Source organism: Taudactylus pleione, unplaced genomic scaffold (assembly GCF_031769625.1).
Source record: "Taudactylus pleione unplaced genomic scaffold, aTauple2 ptg000296l, whole genome shotgun sequence".
Classification (NCBI taxonomy): domain Eukaryota; kingdom Metazoa; phylum Chordata; class Amphibia; order Anura; family Myobatrachidae; genus Taudactylus; species Taudactylus pleione.
In genome coordinates this window covers 15,342,487-15,361,982 of record NW_028284698.1, presented here as the reverse complement: position 1 = coordinate 15,361,982, position 19,496 = coordinate 15,342,487, and the positions used below count along the sequence as shown (strand labels likewise).

Sequence of the window (19,496 nt, the reverse complement as noted above, 5' to 3'; positions counted from 1 at the left end):
GCATGGTGGTGTAGTGTGACCAGGATTAGGTTTTTGGCTATGTTTGAAGTTTGTTAGGGCAATGGAGGTATACATGGTGTCCACCAAGTAGGCCGTGGAGTCTCTGGTTTGAAATGTTGTTTTAAGCAAGTTCGCTCAGGATGTCTTCCAGTGCCTAAAACTGCACTGATCTCTAGGCACAGGCTGATATGTACCAGTGGGGGGGGGGGAGGGGCCATGCCAGGTATCCCAGCTAGATGTAAATTACAGCTATCAGACATCACCTCATATTTCTGTGACCTACAGGTATTTATGCGAGTCTCCCCGTATTTTTAAGGTGACAATTTTTTTAAAGACTAAACCATCTTGGTTTAGCCTTTAAAAGGATTGTCACCTTAAAAATACCGGGAGACTTGCATAAATCCCCGCAGTGTTGGAAGTTCGGAGGTTATTACATTTAGCCCTATGTGGTTATTCCTTTAAAAGAACTCCTGCAACGCTGAGGAAGAGTGGGACTCGTCCTTAACACTTTAATCTAAGGCTTCATAGTCTAAAGGTGCGTACACACTGGGCGATATTACTGACATCGTAATCGTGCACTATTATGTCAGAAACGACCAGCGATGCGCACTCCCGCTAGTCGTTTCCGACATTGTCCATCACTTGAACATGCAGCACAATCTGCCGATAACGACAAATTGGCATTTTCAGGAATGATGGACAGTGCCTGCACTGAACGACTGATACGTAACAATATAACAAATAAAAATAAATTAAAATAGACAGACCGTTCTTACTGATTTTATTTTCTGACAAAAGTGCAGATTCAGTGTTTTTTTTAATCTGCATTTTGTGCAAATTGAAGAAACAAATCACTCTTTTTTCTGAAATATCTATTTGAAAATGATAAAATGCCATTAAACATAGAAAATATGCAATTTTATTGACTATGCCATTGTTTTAACATGAGAAATGTCTATGGAAATTTTAACCCAAGTGTGATTTTTTTTATAGGTTTCCAATGCATTTGGTTTTAATTTGCATTGTAGTAACATAGGGTCGGCGTTTCCTTTCAGGCTCTGTTAAAACCAGCATAATTACAAATTTTTGCTACGTTATCTGCACATTTATGGCAATTGCATGTAACATGTACGTTACAAGAAACAAACAAATAAAGACTAGTGCCAACTTTAGCATCTACTGAATTCTACCAAATACAGATCTCAGTTTACGCGAAAGCGCAACTAACTAGCGATATTTCAACCAGGCACTGCTTTAATTAGTACAAAATAATGCAAATCATTGAATGGATTGTTGGCTGAAAATTTAATTAATACACAGATCAATTGCTCTTACACTACGAGGGTAACAATATTACAACAGATGTTGGCCCAAGATTTCTGCATGTATAAATTGCTTGAGGCTGGGTATATACAGTGTTTCACTTACTGAATGCAGCATAAATATCATAGGGAATAATGATCCTTACGGAGCAGTCCACACAGCGAGTATATGGAACACTGAACGGATAATGACCACTACCCGATGTGCTTTCTTGTGACGTATGATCCCTATTTCACATGCCAAGTGTACTGTGTTCAGCAAGAACTAAATACAGCTGAGATTGAATGTCCAAAGGACATAACACACACAAAGTACACAAAACGCCATAGCTACTGTCTCATGGTTAATCTCTTGAAAATTCCCCACAGTTAGTCACAAAAAATACCATAACATGTAGTTCAAAACTTCAATACAGGTCTTCGATCAGGTTGGAACATTTTCAAAAGCCCTATGTGACAAATAATTTCAAGGTATATACAGTATGGCGTTTTCCTATTTCAATGAAAAAACAAACTATCCCTCCACTATTCTCCTTAGCACTATGCCCAGACCTCCTCTGGCTACTTGTAAGGGGGTTTTCTCATCTTTGTTTTCTATATAAATACTTGCTCCATGTTCAACCAAGTACTTAGCCTCTTCTATTCGCTCTTCATCACAAGAAAGATGGCTGAAAGAGAGAGCACACACACATAGGATTATAGTCTGCAGCTCTATTTACAATGAACCACATTTAAAAGATTTCCCCACTATCCCAATGTATGGAGGATGATGCTGTATACTACAGTAACACAAAAAAAAAGTGCAATCATAGTTAAAGTCTGAAGGTGCGTATCCACTTACAGCAGGGATGGGGAACCTTTTTTCTGCCGTGGGCCATTTCGATATATATAACATTATTCTTGGGCCTGGTACAGGCCACGCCCATCACACGGGACGGGGCCACAATCACCGGTGATTACAGCAATGCCTATAGCATCCTGAGGATGCTCCTGGGAGCTGTAAGAGCAGCGGTGTGACCATCTGAAGTGTCCTAAGGACACTTCAGGCAGCACCGCTGCACAGATTCTGGCTACAGGGTGCCATTCTAGGCACCCTGCTAGCCAGATGAGGTTAGAAGAAAAAAAGATCCGAGGGCCAGACCAAATGATTCCGCGGGATTTATATGGCCCCCGGGCCAGAGGTTCCCCATCCCTGACTTACAGACATAGAAACTAGTGCACGATTACGACATTGTAATCATGCTGTTGCTTCACAGTCTGTGATGTGCCTACACTGAACGTTCAGTGTAGACACAACAATCATCCCCGAACATGGGCAACCTGACGTCGTCGTCAGGTTGACCAGCATGTTCGGGCGATGATAGATGTCAAAAACGACCAGCGGGCTCGCGCATCGATAGACGTTTTCAACATTTACATGGCCGATTTGCGAACGATTAAAAAGAGATTGAACAATAAACTTTAAGGTGCGTATCCACTTAGCGATTAATAAGGCTGATTGAATGAGAACGACAGTTATCGTTCAAACGCTTGTTAATCGTTCGCAAATCGGCCATGTAAATGTCGAAAACGACCAGCGTTACGCGCGCCGCTGGTCGTTTTTGACATCTATCATCGCCCGAACATGCTGGTCAACCTGACGACGATGTCAGGTTGCCCATGTTCAGGGATGATTGATGTGTCTACACTGAACGACTGAGCGTTCAGTGTAGGCACATCACAGATTGTGAAATGACAGCACGATTACAATGTCATAATCGTGCACTCGTTTCTATGTCTATTAGTGGATATGCATCTTAAGGCTAAACATTAGTGCAGGGCATAGTATAGTCTTCCCACCTTATCTGTACAGTACATTTGAAGAGATAAGGTAACTTTAATGAATGAATTTAATTAATAATCACTGCCAGATTACCAGAATCAGTGCTATTGCACTTAGCCAGCTGAGACGGTAAATGATTGCTTTGCTCATTGGGGAGGGACGAGATGGATGATCAGCATTAAAACTTTCTGGCGCTGTATCAGATAATAGGAAACTTAACAACTGCTGTATACAGATCATTATTTAGCGTCAACTGCTCTTATATTAGTCACCATTTATCTTTTTGTTTATATTGAACTTATCATTAAAACATTTATAATACCATGCTGCAAATATCACTAAATAGCTGTAACCAGTGGCAACCAGAAATTTGATCAGTCTAGTGCAGTGAAGGACAACAGGCGGCCCTCCAAGCCTTCACTTGCAGCCCCCAGCTCCTTCCTGATGTTGTTGTGATTGTTGATTGTTAAATCTTGTAAAACTTGTATGAAAGGCCTGTCGACATGTTACTACAGCTAGGTGAGTAATGTGAGGCCCTTTTGAATGTATAGTAGGCCAACCAATGTGGCATCCCAAAGTGTATCAGGTTGCCCATCACTAGTCTAGAGCCATTAAGAAAACATGATTGGTTGCTAAGAATTAAATAATACTAGTACCTTTTGCACCCGTTATTAAACACACTTTATGGGCCCATAACTGTAACTAAACATCCATAAATTTATGCTTTGTGTTGTGTAGCCCATACTAATCAGGTTTCTAAAAATCAAAAGAACAGCATAGCCCTGCACTATGTACTGTGGTGGCGTGCCTGGTAATCAAAACTGCACAGTCCTGCAATATGTACTGTGGTGGCGTGCCTGGTAATCAAAACCGCACAGCCATGCAATATGTACTGTGGTGGCGTGCCTAGTAATCAAAACCGCACAGCCATGCAATATGTACTGTGGTGGCGTGCCTAGTAATCAAAACCGCACAGCCATGCAATATGTACTGTGGTGGCGTGCCTGGTAATCAAAACTGCACAGCCATGCAATATGTACTGTGGTGGCGTGCCTGGTAATCAAAACCGCACAGCTCTGCAATATGTACTGTGGTGGCGTGCCTGGTAATCAAAACCGCACAGCTCTGCAATATGTACTGTGGTGGCGTGCCTGGTAATCAAAACTGCACAGCCATGCAATATGTACTGTCATTGCGTGCCTGGTAATCAAAACTGTTAGCCCTTGGATTTGACATTATTAAGTTGGAGAAACAAAAGCAGCGGGGAGTGGGTCTGACATTAGGCTCTGCTGTGGCCCTGCTTCATGCTGGCATAGTGAATAGGGCCTCGAAGGAATTATCCCTCCATGAACCATGATGGGGGATAAGAATCGTGTATTACATTATAATGTAAACATATCCGAAAACATTGCACATTACTAATACTCAATAAAAGGGACTGTTCACATATTTTCTGGTGGTAACAAATTGTGTTGGGGTGTTATGACTTCCACATGTCACAGAATTTATATGCCAACCCCCAAATTGTTGAGTTTAACAACCAAGTTAATTTATCATATTAATTAACATATAAAATGTACTTTAACAATGAATATAAATCATTATATATGGAAACAAATGTGATTCAAAAATGTATGTTAGATTTTAGGATTTAATAGTGTAATTATATTATTTAGACTTCCTCAACGTAGCAGGTTCCTGGCCACTAATGAGGCCAGGAAACCGGCATCCAATGACGCAGACACACGCCCATTTCCGGAAACACTGGCCAGGAATGCCCCTGCACCGCCCCCCAAACACTGTAGCCTTTCAGTCAGAATGCGGCTGGGAGACACTGAGCGGATGCGCAGATGAAGGGCTACAAATGCTCAGTACACATCCTGTACATGCGCAGACCCTCCAACAAACGGAGATGTACGCTAACCATCGGGTTAGTGTACATCTCTGGATAAGGCCCAAAACCCGTAGCCCCAAGCTATGCCTGACTAGACCGTGGCTGCCCAATTCGTGGCCCCAAAACAATATTAACAACATCCCTTCACAATAACTTTACTTACCTATAAACTACTTTACTGACCCATCTTTAGGATGGCTGACATTAGCTCTATAAAGCATTCATACAAAGCCAGGGCCTCTGTTGATCATCTATGATGCTGCTATGGAAAGATCTGAACAACCCTAAGGAGATAGGCAGATCACCATGGCTTTGTGTGATCCTGCTAACTAAAGCCAATGATAGGGGGCCCAATGGAGGGTTTCCCACCGCAGAACTTGTAATGGGAAGGGATAGATTTTGCACAGGGGTTGTTTAAATTGAAAACCAGATGATGTGTATAATATCTTATCTAATTATCTCCCTAATACTTACAGGGGTGTATTCCCTTCAGTGTCTTGTATGTTAGTTGACGCTTTGTGTTTTAGAAGGATTTCTATGATCTTTAGGTTGCCTTTGGAAGCGGCGCGATGCAGTGGAGTGGACTCCAGGTTGTCCTTGGCATCAGGCGAGGCACCATTTTCCAGTAGCAGAAGAGCAATCTGCAAAGTAGAGACAGGGAGATCATATCTCGTAAGATCATGTAAAAATATACAGAGCATCAAATTTAGATATACTGTATACAGTGCCTTGAAAAAGTATTCACCCCCCCCTTGGCTTTTTACCTTTTTTGTTACATTACAACCTGTAATTTATTTATTTTTTTATCTGATTTTATGTGATGGATTTGCACAAAATAGTCTAATTTGGTGAAGTGAATTTTAGAAATAAAATTTCAGAAAATTGGCATGTGCATATGTAATCACCCCCTTTGCTATGAAGCCCCTCAAAGTTCTGGTGCAACCAATTACCTTCAGAAGTCACAAATAGTGAAATCAAGTCCACCTGTGTGAAATCAAAGTGTCACATGATCTGTCAGTATAAACACACCTTTTCTGAAAGGCGCCAGAGGCTGCAACACCACTAAGCAATAGGCAACACACAATGAAGGAGCTCTCCAAACAAGTCAGAGACAAAAAGTTGTGGAGAAGTACAATTCTGGGTTGGGTTATAAAAAAATATCCAAATCTTTGATGATCCCCCAGAGCACCATCAAATCCATCATCATCAAATGGAAAGAACATGGTACTACAACAAACCTGCCAAGAGAGGGCCGCCCACCAAAACTCACAGACAGGGCAAGGAGGGCATTAATCAGAGAGGCAGCACAGACACCAAAGGTAACCCTGAAGGAGCTGCAGAGTTCCACAGCAGAGACTGGTGTATCTGTGCATGTGACCACAATAAGCGATACACTCCATAGAGCTGGGCTTTATGGAAGAGTGGCCAGAAAAAAGCCATTACTTAGTGATTAAAATAAGAAGACACGATTTGAGTTTGCCAAAAGGCATGTGGGCGACTCCCCAAATGTATGGAGGAAGGTGCTCTGGTCAGAAGAGGCTAAAATTGAACTTTTCAGCCACCAAGGAAAACTCTATGTCTGGCGCAAACCCAACACATCCCGTCACCCCAAGAACACCATACCACAGTGAAACATGGTGGTGGCAGTATCATGCTGTGGGGATGTTTTTCAGCAGCAGGGTCTGGGAAACTGAATCGAGTCGAGGGAAAGGTGGATGGTGCTAAATACAGGGATATTCTTGAGCAAAACCTGTTTGAGTCTGCCTGTGATTTGAGACTGAGACGGAGGTTCACCTTCCAGCAGGACAATAACCCGAAGCATACTGCTAAAGCAACACTCGAGTGGTTTAAGGGGAAACATTTAAATATGTTGGAATGGCCTAGTCAAAGCCCAGATCTCAGTCTGTGGTCATACTTGAAGATTGCTGTTCGCAAGCGGAAACCATCCAACATGAAGGAGCTGGAGCAGTTTTGCCTTGAGAAATGGGCAAAAATCCCAGGGGCAAGATGTGGCAAGCTCATAGAGACTTATTCAAAGCGACTTGCAGCTGTAATTGCCGCAAAAGGTGGCTCGACAAAGTACTGACTTTAGGGGGGTGAATAGTTATGCACGCTGAAGTTATGTTGTCCTAAATGTTGTTTGATTCACAATATTAAAAAAAAAAAAAAAAAACACTTCACAGTTGTAGGCATGTTCTGTGAATGATGCACACCTTCAAACAATCCATTTTAATTCCAGGTTGTGAGGCAACAAAACATGAAAAAGGAGGTGAATACTTTGCAAGGCACTGTATATTACTGTAGGTCTGGTTTACATGTCTTTGTGACAAAAAAAAACAACAACTTTGAGAACTGCAGCAAAAAAGTATGTGTTCTCCATACAGAATTGATAAAGCTGGGAAGGAATCCTTATATTTTAATTTCATACTGCATTTACAAAAAAAATGCTGCATTTACTTTATTTTTTTTAAACCAATTTTGTGTATTCAGTCTACATGAAACGGAGATGACAAGTACAGATGTGTCCACATACATCTATCCTCCGTATGCTACACATAACGCGGGAGCTCCGTGTGATTCGGCAGCGCAGAGCGTCTTTTCACATTCAAATGCGTCTTGCTCACACAGTGAATATTTAGCATAAGCAGCTTCTGTGGATTAAAATCATATGCGGCATGCCTATGTTCTGTGTGCGACTGCATCTGCATACGAAACGCTACGTTACAGTGTTACGGCCGTTGACACTGTAACGTAGCGTTTCACATGCAGATACACCCGCAGTTTGCTCACAGAATATAGGCATGCTGCATATCATTTTAATCAGCAGAAGCTGTGGATAATGTGGGTGGAGCTACAGTGGGTTGGGGCATCAATTGGTGCAGAAACCTATTTAAAAAAAAATAGTCAAAGGTTAGGCTGTGGGGGTGGGTATTCTAACCTGTCAATCTATCATATAAATGCTATGATACTCTAGCCCTGCCTCATCCACCTCTGTATGATACATAAATACCCTCATGGCAGCTCCACCTCACTCACACACATATACCCCAACCACCTCCCTCTCACACACATATACCCAAGCCCTGTCCTGCCCCAGCCACCTCCCTCACACACATATATCCCAGCCACCTCCTCTCATACATATATGCTTCTGCCCCAGCCAGCTCCCTCTCATACATATAGATACCCTAGCCCCACCTCAGTATGATCCATACTGTACATACCCTCATGGCAGCTCCACCTCACTCACACACACATATACCCAGCCCTGCCATCTCCCTCTCACACACTTTCCCCAGCCCTGCCTCATCAACCTCCCTCTCATACATATATAGACCCTGCCAAGCCACCTACCTCACACACATATACCCAGCCCTGCCATCTCCCTCTCACACAAATTCCCCAGCCCTGCCCCATCAACCTCCCTCTCATACATATATACACCATACCAAGCCACCTACCTCTCACACATATACCCTAGCACTGCATCACCACTGTCAGCCGCAGTTTCCCAGTGTGCTTGCTAGCCAATCCTGCACACATAATATTGCCTTATCTCTGATCTTTGTTAAACGTGAAGTTTCCTTGTGTTCCAATGTATTTGTCACTCCGTATTGTCGTTTGTTTCGCCTCCTCAATGGCAGAGGGCATATTGTTGAGGACATTTCTATACCCTCGTCCGCAGCTGCAGAGGCGGGCCCCCTCTCTGTCCGTGCCAGGGGCTGGAGTTCCAGCAGTCTCCCCCTGATGGCGGCCCTGTCTCCAGCCCACTCCGCACTGCAATGACTGGTGCCCCAACTCTCCATTGCTTACCTTATCTGACTCCTGTCTTCAGGATAACTCCTGTGCTGCCTTCTCACTTATACAATTCTCTTCCATGTCCGGGACTCGGGAAAGCACACCTTCTGTCTGCTCAATCAGTCTCCAATGATTTAAATGTTCTTTAAATACCCCCCTGTTCCCAGAGCCTACTAGTTTCCCACCTAATCCTACTCTTGCTGCCCATACTACCTCTGCCCCAGTCTCACTCTGTGTCCCTCTCCACTGTATCATCCTTATGCTCTTTCAATTAGATTGCAAGTTCTCAGGAGCAGGGCCCTCACTGACTCTCCTCCTGCTACTCCCACCTTGCTCAACTATGTGTCCATGTATTATTCCTCTTTCAAGTTCTGTATTGACTTGACCATTATGTCTCATGTATTATGCTCAGTTTGTGGCTTTATGGTTCTTGAAATGTCTGTACAATGCCTTTGCTTATTCTGAGCCTATAACTTATGTACAGTGCTCTACATTGCCACTCTACTATAGCACTGTAACATACTTTGGTACAATATAAACAATAATAATACTATATAGCAAGGTCTGTGTGTTATTAAGCGAAATAATACATATGAACAGGTTGCTATGTTATGTGGAAAGCACATCTTTAACTACAGAAACAGACAAAGGGGGGTAGGGCGGAATCCAATTGTTCAAACACCTCCATCAAATGACCAGCCTCCGGTCACGTGATTCGGCTAATGACATGACCCAACCAGTCACATGGTCCTACTCGTCCTTATTTGTGTATCAGTGGCGGTGCTCGGACCATGTGACCAGCTGCAGCATGTCATTAGCTGAATCACGTGACCAGAGGCTGGTCATGTGATGGGGGTGTTTGACCAATCTTATGAAGGGAAAACTGGTCGGACTGAATTTTCCTGGGGAATTTTGTCATCTCTTCAGACACCATAGGCCTCTTTCTCCATATTCTAGTAGGAAGCCACCTTCACCAATGTTGGATTTGTTATGTTATCTGCACACAAGGCATCTTTTCCCTTATATCTTTTTATTTAATAACTTTTTTCATTAAAACACTGTCAGCTTTTATCTTCAGTTGCTAGTATCTCCTTTTATTCTAATATAGGAGCATAAAATCGGGATATTAAGCTGCAGGTTTTATTTTACTTGTGACAACTTCAGTACAATCTGCACTAGATTGTTTATTTAGGTCTTTACATGTATTGCACAGCTGGACTATTTTATCACTATTTATAAAAAAGAAGACATATGGAAAACATTTCATCCACTAAGATAAGTGGTTAAAAAATACATATTTTTTACTTTGTTTGCATACACTGGTTAGAGGCGCTTAGGCAGGAGTTCCTAATTTTGTTTACTGGATATTATTTTCAAACAGAGTCTAAAGAAATTTATAGAATAGGTGATGGAATGCTTAATCTAAGTTACCTTAATGAACAGCTGTGCATGTTACAGGGCAGTCAGTCATAAAAACATGGACTTGTAAGAAACAGTCATTTTAGTGTCACTAACGATACCTCATACTTGTTCTTGGAGGCGGCGTAGTGCAAAGGGGTGCAGCCATTCTGATTGGAGACATTCACTTGAGCTCCTTTTCCAATTAGGGCTCTCACAATATCAGTGCGCCCAGCAGAGGCAGCAATGTGAAGAGGAGTCCAGCCTACCTGAAAAAGCAAAAGCACAAAACACCAAGGGGCATATTTACTAAGAGGCGGCTTTTCATTTAAAGTGAAACCAATAGCGTTTTGCATTTAATATTATAGAGCTTTTAAATCCTGCAGCCAGAATCGCTGACAAGCAACAGCTTTGAGAAGCTGCCACTTAAGGCCTTAGTCAATTAGTTTTGCATCCGTGGAAAAGCTTTGCCTGCCCGACTTTTTGCAGCGGAAACTTATTGTGTACATCCCCACTATTCGCCGTATTCAATTACAAACCACGCGAAAACGGCAAGCGGCGAATTCAGAACAGGCGGAAAGTGCTGTCACAATTGGGGAAATCAGCCTGAACCCCCCAAAAAGATGCACCAACATTGGGGATCAATGTAGACGTGTCCGAATAGCCCTAATAAAACTGTGGGGTACTTAAGTTGTTTCAATAACTTCTTATTAGCATCTTTGCAGAAGTGGTGAAGAATGGCATTAATCAGTATTTTTTGGAGAAAATAAGTAGTCCTGTCAAATATGGGGTACTTGAAAATGGGTGCTAGCATATTTTAAAGTCTCTAAAGTGAAGTTTCGAAAAACGCACCTGCAATCATAAAAACACCTGACCCATCCATGCAGACCCCCAAGAAGTCTATTTCGCTAGTTTTTATGCTTGTCCCCCCCACTTTGTGCCTTTTCACCCCCCAAAATGAAAGTACTTTTTTGGGGTGTTCTTAAGTTTTTTTTTCCCGGGATTTTTTTGACACAGTTGGCCTTTGGGGGCTGTCCCAAGGGTTCTCAGTGGTTGCCCCACCTTTGCACCCCAAAATAAAAATTTGCCCCTTCTTTTCTCCTGCTATTCAGAGGCAAATCTTTTTCGCCTACTACATTGTATTGACTTTCTGTGTAGGCGAAAACAGTCTGGAATTGAATACGGAGATAAGTTCCGACAACACGAAAAGCAGTGATCGGCGATACTTTTTCACGGAAAACGGCTTTTCGCGTCTAATTAAATATGGCCCTTAGTATGGATCCACCGCTGGTAAACACAATATATGTAAGTCTTCATTTTCTAAACAAAATCCTTGCCTCACAACATCAGGCACGGTTTCCAACAGTAACCCTAACAGAGGTTTACATTCTAACACCATATGCAGCCCGTAATGGTCCTCCACCATCTTTGCTTATTCCCCTCCTCATTACTGTACCATTTTGGCCAACATTAATGCTGGCTGTTGGCAGGTGGGTTATTCGGTCTCTAAAGAGGACCAAGGTAAGAGCATCTACGATTTGGTCCGACTGTCAATCATCAATGTCCTGACAAGAGTCATTCCATGGTAACTCACGTTACAAAGTGACATACTGTAGCAAGTATACGCATGGCTATTAACAGCAAAAAGGAATTTATGTGAAATTAATTTTATTTACTGAGAAAATAATAAGACGGGACATGCTTTAAAAATTGTATAAAAGAATTGCTAATTATTTGCTATGTCGCTTTGTAACGTGGAATGACCCACAAGAGGTCACCAAGTCTTCTGACCAGAGCATTTTCCAGAGTGAATGATAGAGATATAGAAGCCTAGATAGACAGAGAAAGAAAGCAAGCATGTGTTCCTTGACCATAAAGAATCACTACTGACAAGTATCCTGTAGCTGTAGTGGTCCTAAAGCTCTTCTCATGTGACAGGGTAATCACCAGAAGCGTAACTATAGTGGAGGCCATTGCAATGGGGCCCCACAACTTAGGGCCTCCTCCTCTGCACCCAGCTAACATGGTCATTAGTGGAAAAACATGACCTGGTGGCACTACAACGTGGCATAATGTGAACGTATGCTGTCTGCCCCTATCCATGCGTTTGGTTTCTTAGCCATTATTATCAGTGCGTACTTCAATAGTCTTATCCTGGGTGCATCTGACAAGTCATATATACTGGTACTGGCAACAGTCATATATACTGGTACTGGCAACAGTCATATATACTGGTACGCACAACTCTGCATAGCAAAATATTCTGTTGACACGCTCCCAGCACACCCTTGCTAAACTTAGCCTAGGTGCGAACGCCCCGGTACCACCAGATGTACTCCTTCATCCACAATGGAGTGTGTTACATAGGACTCTGCATTGCCCACAGCTGTGTAGGCTTGGCACTGCAGCATGGGCACAGCGACAACGCGCAAAACTCCACCCATAAAACAGTCTGAAGGTCTACTCTGCATCAACCCTATTGTGCTTAAACAAAATATACATATTATAAATGGCACTTTTGACTCTCTTGTCCAAACAATGAAGCAATGTGTGGAAGTACTGCTACTTATACTAAGAAAATCACTGACTTATAAAGGGTTACAGTACATTAGGTCATATACAGTATATGTTTTACCATAATAATTTAGGGGTTGATGTATCAAGCAGTGACCAGAGTTGAGAAGTGGCTCATAGCAACCAATCAACTTTTACCTCTTATTTTATAGAATGTACTTGATTAAATGCTACCTCAAAGCTGATTGGTTGTTATGGGCGACTTTTCCACTGGTCCACTTCTTCACTGCTTGATACATCAATCCCTTAATCTTTAATATGACATACTGCAGATGCTTGTGGTTTGAAAGCTGAAGTGCATACGCCTGCATTTGACCAGCTTATACAAGAATGATGGCAGTATACTCAACAGTACTGAGCTTAACACGGCAACATTGCCTGTGGCTAACTCCACGTTTCTTGCTAAATAATTTTTTGGTGCTGCAGTTACAGTACAGTTAGGAACTGGTGTCTCTTGGATATACAGAGGTAAATAATCCACTAATTATGTAGGGGAGGATAATGGTAACACCAACTTACATCATCTTTATCATTGACTGGTACTCCTAACCGAAGTAAGTATTCAGCAATGTCAGTATGTCCTGCGGAACATGCCCAGTGCAGAGGGGTCCTGTCATCCTGGAGCAGGAGAGGGGAGGGAAGAAAAAGAAACATTTATATCTCTATCATTAATAAAGTGCAGCAGTTTTTAGAGCCAATTAATAAACTTCAAGAAGAACATTACATTAACCAAAAGAGGGTATTTCAGTAAGAAATAAAGTGTTTTAATTCAAATGGAGCAGTGGTTCTCTAACTGTGTCCTCAGGAACCAACACACAGGTCATGTTTTCCAGATCATCTAGCTGGTGCACAGGTGTAGTCATTACTCACCGGCACATTTTAAAAGATCCACGGGTGGAGCTTGTGATTCTGTGACCTGGAAAACATGCACTGTTTGGGGTCCCTGAGTACCTGTGAACTAGAGAAATAAGCACTAGCCCCATCTTAAATATAATGTACAGATTTGGGCACCAATTCACAAGACTATCCAGGACATGGAGAGAGGGCAGAGAAGGGCAACTAAATGAATAAGATGTTCTGAAGATATCAGTTATGAGGAAATGCTGTAAATCTAATGTAATGTTTGGGAGAATATGGGGTTTATGTAAAACTTTCCTTGCAATCTATTTAGTATCAGGTCTCCGCATAGAACATACTCTGCACTTGGAAAAAAGCAGTTTAATCTCCAGCTGTAATAATACAAATAAACAAAGATTCAGCAAACGGATGTAGTCAAAAGGTCAACATTCATAATGTTAACACCACAATGTAGACAGTGATGTCAGCTTTGTTGAAATGGTGATAGGCAACTGGTCAACACTGTCAGAATATCGACAGGTGAAAGGTCGACTGTCAGAATATTGACATTAGGGTTAGGCTACGGGGAGTGGGGTTAGGGTTAGGCTGCGGGGAGTGGGATTAGGGTTAGGCTGCGGGGAGTGGGATTAGGGTTAGGCTGCGGGGAGTGGGGTTAGGGTTAGGATTAGCAGAGAAATACTTACCAGAATGCCAGAGGATTGGAGCTCTGACCAAGAAGTGACAGTCACATGACCGCCGGTACTGGAAGACACCGCTGCAGCAGCGAGGAGAAGGTACGTCACCGCTGAGCCACCAGGACAAAATGTTGACATTTCATCAGTGTTTACATGATAAATGTCGACATGGTCAACATCAGCATTAAGTCATTGTGGGCGTTCTCACGTTCACATGATGAATGTCAACATTTCGTACTCAACCCTTGACAACCTCCAAGAAAGTTCTCCAAATATTTAGGAGCTAATAAACAGCCAAAAACTATAAATGGAGACATATTCACAGCAGCTGCTGGTTACTGCCGGTCCCTTCAAGAATGACTGTTTTATCTAACCAGTACAACAGAAACTGCAAGGCTACTGGCATTTATCATCTATGATATGGTATGGTCTTAAAAGGTGCCCAAACACAGATCTGGGCACTGAACAAGAGCAGTGAGTCCTTGGATCTAAATCCAGTTGGGCAGAATACAGTATGTGCCGTGTGGCACAGAAGAGCGATTACAGTGCATCTGGAAAGTATTCACAACGCGTCACTTTTTCCACATTTTGTTATGTTACAGCCTTATTCCAAAATGGAATAAATTCATTTTTGTCCTCAAAATTGTACACACAATACCCCATAATGACAACGTGTAAAAAGTTTTTTTGAGATTTTTGCAAATTTAATAAAAAATTGCCCTAGAACCACTTTAAGCACTGCATATAATAATGTGCACTTATAAATAAAGGGACATCCACATAAAAGGTTAGGGGCTCCTGAAGGGGGGACATAGGGCTGAAAGCGTGTTTCTTATATGACCAGCTCTGCGCTTACAAATTAGACACAAATTCTGTTTAATTCAGCAGGAGCCCCATAGTGTGTAATAGTAGGGACATGCTTACGATTCGATTAGCTACAGGTTATTGCACCTCAGAGAGTGGAGCGGGAGGAGAGAGGATAAGCACAGGAGGCCTAATTCAGAGGTGAATGCTGCATCTGCACTTGCGTTTGTGGAGTTGCACTGGCAATATGCAAGTGCTAGTCTCATTCTTCCCCCAGTGCAGATACCTGCATCGGAATGTGCAAGCCCTGAGATGCCCACTTTCTGCTCCCCTGTGCACAGTAGCACCATCAATGGACCCAGACAGTCTACCATCACATCCAGTATCGACAGTTGCACCTGCGTATGGCAGACGAAGTGTCTCCATCTGAACATGTCCACTGAGAAAGCAGCTCTGCATCTGAGAACACAGGAGCTGATTCAGAGCCGCTCGCACGATGTGTATGTAAATTGTGTAGGCAGTGCAATCGCACAGCAATGCATTAGCGTGCCCAGTATTTCTTAGAGAGCGATCACATAGTGAATGCAGACACCCACCAGCCTGTCTTAAGACGCCCACTTGTGCACGTTATGTTCAGGAAGTGTATGCAACCATCGGTACATCGGGTAACATCAGATGCTATCGCAGCGCTTGAGGTTGACCATACCCTGCCGCAAGCACTTCAGTGTAAAAACAAGCCAGGTGACGTGTACTATGATGCTGCCTTATAATTATGCACACCTTTCAAATGCCGTTGAGATGCTCAGGCACGCCTGCGTTTGCACCTCCACTCCCCCGTTTTTAATGGCCAGCCCCTGTTACCTCTTACAAATGGCTTCTCCTGACACTCACACTGCTGGGCTGTCTATGCGCAGTGAGCAAATGCATTGTGAACTTTCACTAAGGTATATAAGGTAGTAACTAAAATATATTTCAAAGTTCGGATGAGGAGTATAGTGTAAAATGCACTATGGAGAATGTAAAACTGTGCCAACATTTACTGTACTGATGTCACTTGTAGACCATGTGCGACTCCCCCCAGTTGTCATTATTGATGGTTAGGACCATTCATTGCATAGCTTTTTTTTTTTTTAACTCAAATTTTTTTTCCCAATTTTAAAGATTTAAGGCCTGATTCCAAGTCGGACGGATCTCTTTGCATGGATGCAAATAGCGAGTTTTGGCATACAGCACATGCGCACATGTGAATTTACACATTTTTGCATATATTCTCCTATTCCTAATCGGACAGATCTTGGCCAGATCTCGCTTTGCGTGAAATGGGCGTTTTAGAACAATGCGATCGCACAGAGCTGTCTTATGGGATGTCATGGGAGTGTAACTAGAGATCCGTGCAATTCTGTGTTGTGCATACAGGGAAGGGATGGATCTCTTACTCCTAGCATGAGGCGGATGCAAGTGACGATACTGATGATGGTGGTTACAGCTGTGAATGGAAAGCAGTGCCGCATGGATGCTCACAAAAGCCCTACAATAATTAGCATACGGAAGTAGATAAGGCATACACAGGAAAGTAGAGTAAGTGATGGTATCAGTATATAATACCCTATAGAGGAAAGGAAGTAATGGTATCACTATATAACACTCCATAGAGGAAAGGAAGTAATGGTATCACTATATAATACACCATAGAGGAAAGGAAGTAATGGTATCACTATATAACACTCCATAGAGGAGAGGAAGTAATGGTATCACTATATAATACCCCAGAGAGGAGAGGAAGTAATGGTATCACTATATAACACTCCATAGAGGAAAGGAAGTAATGGTATCACTATATAACACTCCATAGAGGAAAGGAAGTAATGGTATCACTATATAATACCCCAGAGAGGAGAGGAAGTAATGGTATCACTATATAACACTCCATAGAGGAGAGGAAGTAATGGTATCACTATATAATACACCATAGAGGAAAGGAAGTAATGGTATCACTATATAACACTCCATAGAGGAGAGGAAGTAATGGTATCACTATATAATACCCCAGAGAGGAGAGGAAGTAATGGTATCACTATATAACACTCCATAGAGGAGAGGAAGTAATGGTATCACTATATAATACCCCAGAGAGGAGAGGAAGTAATGGTATCACTATATAACACTCCATAGAGGAAAGGAAGTAATGGCATCACTATATAACACTCCATAGAGGAAAGGAAGTAATGGCATCACTATATAACACTCCATAGAGGAAAGGAAGTAATGGCATCACTATATAATACTCCATAGAGGAAAGGAAGTAATGGCATCACTATATAACACTCCATAGAGGAGAGGAAGTAATGGCATCACTATATAACACTCCATAGAGGAAAGGAAGTAATGGCATCACTATATAACACTCCATAGAGGAGAGGAAGTAATGGCATCACTATATAATACACCATAGAGGAGAGGAAGTAATGGCATCACTATATAACACTCCATAGAGGAGAGGAAGTAATGGTATCACTATATAACACTCCATAGAGGAGAGGAAGTAATGGTATCACTATATAATACCCCAGAGAGGAGAGGAAGTAATGGTATCACTATATAACACTCCATAGAGGAAAGGAAGTAATGGTATCACTATATAACACTCCATAGAGGAGAGGAAGTAATGGTATCACTATATAACACTCAATAGAGGAGAGGAAGTAATGGTATCACTATAGAATACCCCAGAGAGGAGAGGAAGTAATGGTATCACTATATAACACTCCAGAGAGGAGAGGAAGTAATGGTATCACTATATAATACCCCAGAGAGGAGAGGAAGTAATGGTATCACTATATAACACTCCATAGAGGAAAGGAAGTAATGGTATCACTATATAACACTCCATAGAGGAGAGGAAGTAATGGTATCACTATATAATACACCATAGAGAAAAGGAAGTAATGGTATCACTATATAACACTCAATAGAGGAGAGGAAGTAATGGCATCACTATATAACACTCCATAGAGGAGAGGAAGTAATGGTATCACTATATAACAATTCATAGAAGAGAGGAAGTAATGGTATCACTATATAATACACCATAGAGGAGAGGAAGTAATGGTATTACTATATAATACACCATAGAGGAGAGGAAGTAATGGTATCACTATATAATACACCATAGAGGAGAGGAAGTAATGGTATCACTATATAATACACCATAGAGGAGAGGAAGTAATGGTATCACTATATAATACACCATAGAGGAGAGGAAGTAATGGTATCACTATATAATACCCCAGAGAGGAGAGGAAGTAATGGTATTACTATATAATACCCCAGAGAGGAGAGGAAGTAATGGTATCACTATATCATACCACATAGAAAAAAGGAAGTAATGTCTCTTAAGGGGGGCATCCACTACACGATTTTAGCAGGCGATTGAACGATAATGACGTCGTTATCGTTCAATCATTTAAAAATCGTTTATAAATCGTGCAGTGTTTGGTCGTTAACGATCAACGATGCACGCTCCCATTGGTCGTTTGATCGTCTCGTCAGTCGACTGAACACGCAGGTCAATTTCATTTGATCTATTAAAGATAGTTCGCAAATCGTTCAGACTGAAAGATCTAATTTCAAGGGAAAAAATCATTTAGAGATTGGACAAGGAGTAGATTGTCTAGTGGATGTGCCCCGTAACACAAATTTCAATTGTTTGGCCCAATAAGGTTTTGGGCATTAAATAGGGCTGTAAAGCAGTCACAAGTATTAACTGTATTGATTATAATAGGTTGCTGTAGTTGTGCAAGGGTTAAATAGCCTTGGTCAACAAATTTGACATTTTAAACCAACTTCAAAAGCTAACTTCAGCCTGGTGACAGTTATCACCTGTGTATATCAGCTGTTTTTGGCTATATGTCCTATTTAAAAGAAAAGCTTCAAGCTGATTTTGTTTTTAACTATATTTTGTTTTTAACTGATACGGCTCTCAGTATACAGCAAAGGTAGTCAACCTTTGGGATAATGGCATAATGAGACTTGTAGTTCCAAAGCTACAGAGCTGGAGATGCAGAGCCTGCCTAAGCCTGTAGCACAGAGAATTATAACATTAATAGATCTGTGTTGCACTTACCTGGTCTGTCCTGGTGGCCTGAGACTTATCTGCTAGGATCCTGTTCCTTATCTCCTCCAGTTCCCCCCTGTAAGCCAGGTTACACACCTCCACATCAGAGACCCTCACGTCCTCCATGCTGACTCAGGGAAAGAAGCAGCCTGGCAGAGCCGACCAATGACCAAGTCCCAAAGCTCTGACGTAGGAACCTTGGTTAGACAATAGCGCACTGAATCACGGGAAATGTGGT

The 19,496-nt window shown here is 42.0% G+C and overlaps 1 protein-coding gene across 1 annotated transcript; it reads right to left on the bottom strand.

Moving 5' to 3' along the window:
• Window positions 1-1,286: 1,286 nt before the first annotated feature.
• PSMD10 (proteasome 26S subunit, non-ATPase 10) lies at window positions 1,287-19,437 on the bottom strand. Its single transcript, XM_088482931.1, has 5 exons — window positions 19,268-19,437; window positions 13,328-13,426; window positions 10,357-10,503; window positions 5,513-5,679; window positions 1,287-1,990 (listed from the first exon to the last, which is right to left on the bottom strand). Exons 1-5 carry the CDS (start codon window positions 19,382-19,384, stop codon window positions 1,837-1,839), a joined length of 684 nt encoding a protein of 227 aa, XP_088339057.1. The 5' UTR covers window positions 19,385-19,437; the 3' UTR covers window positions 1,287-1,836.
• Between the last annotated feature and the right edge of the window lie 59 nt (window positions 19,438-19,496).